The sequence below is a fragment of the Sinocyclocheilus grahami genome, unplaced genomic scaffold (genome assembly GCF_001515645.1).
Source record: "Sinocyclocheilus grahami isolate Dianchi unplaced genomic scaffold, SAMN03320097.WGS_v1.1 scaffold6076.1, whole genome shotgun sequence".
Classification (NCBI taxonomy): domain Eukaryota; kingdom Metazoa; phylum Chordata; class Actinopteri; order Cypriniformes; family Cyprinidae; genus Sinocyclocheilus; species Sinocyclocheilus grahami.
Genome location: NW_015510598.1, coordinates 1 through 657, shown reverse-complemented (window position 1 = coordinate 657; position 657 = coordinate 1). Strand labels below are relative to the sequence as shown.

The 657-nt window shown below is 38.5% G+C and overlaps 1 protein-coding gene across 1 annotated transcript in view; it reads right to left on the bottom strand.

The window, feature by feature from the left end:
• LOC107577445 (isthmin-2-like) overlaps positions 1–297 on the bottom strand; it is a gene marked incomplete at its 5' end in the record, with an annotated part of 1699 nt that extends 1402 nt beyond the window's left edge. The window contains one exon of the mRNA XM_016263521.1: positions 229–297. Within this exon, the coding sequence (XP_016119007.1) occupies positions 229–297 (69 nt within the window). The remainder of the gene's footprint in view (positions 1–228) is intronic.
• Between the last annotated feature and the right edge of the window lie 360 nt (positions 298–657).

The following is a 657-nucleotide window of genomic DNA, read 5'->3' as shown; positions in this document are numbered from 1 at the left end:
TGGTGGGTGAGAAGATGGGATCTACAAAGAACAATGCAAATGCGGGTACACATACTGTGTGAAGACTTCAGAGTCATTTTTGGCAATTTAGAACTCCCGACTAGAACATGTCTGGAAAAAGAGGACGTATGGTCACCCTAACCACATTTAAAAAGTACTATGGTACCACCAAAATACTGAATTGCTGAATGACCACACCACAGAAATACACAAACAAAACCAACCAACCTGTGCCAAAAAGTTCTGTGCTGTTTGCCACTTCATGAGGAGTAGGTTCTGTCACAGGAATTATGTCATCTGTAGATGTAATAGAGAAGATATTTAAAATCAACATGAAATTTTAAATAAAAACACAATATGATCTTAACAACCCTCCTGAAAATAAAAATCTCTGCCAAAAACAAACCAAAAATCAAGACCAGTTTAGCTAGCAAAAGTAAGCACAATTCACTGAAATGTACTGACTTTCATGCTGGTTATCCACCATGCATAGGCAGAGCGTGTGTAAGGCTGGGCCAGGCTTAGCCTTCCCCTGGCCATGGGTCTGAAATGAATGGGCTGTTGCGAAGAAAGTGAAAATGAAATGGAAAATGTTGATTGCGGCATTAAATTTAGATACACTGAACAAAATTATAAATGCAACACTTTTGTTTTTGC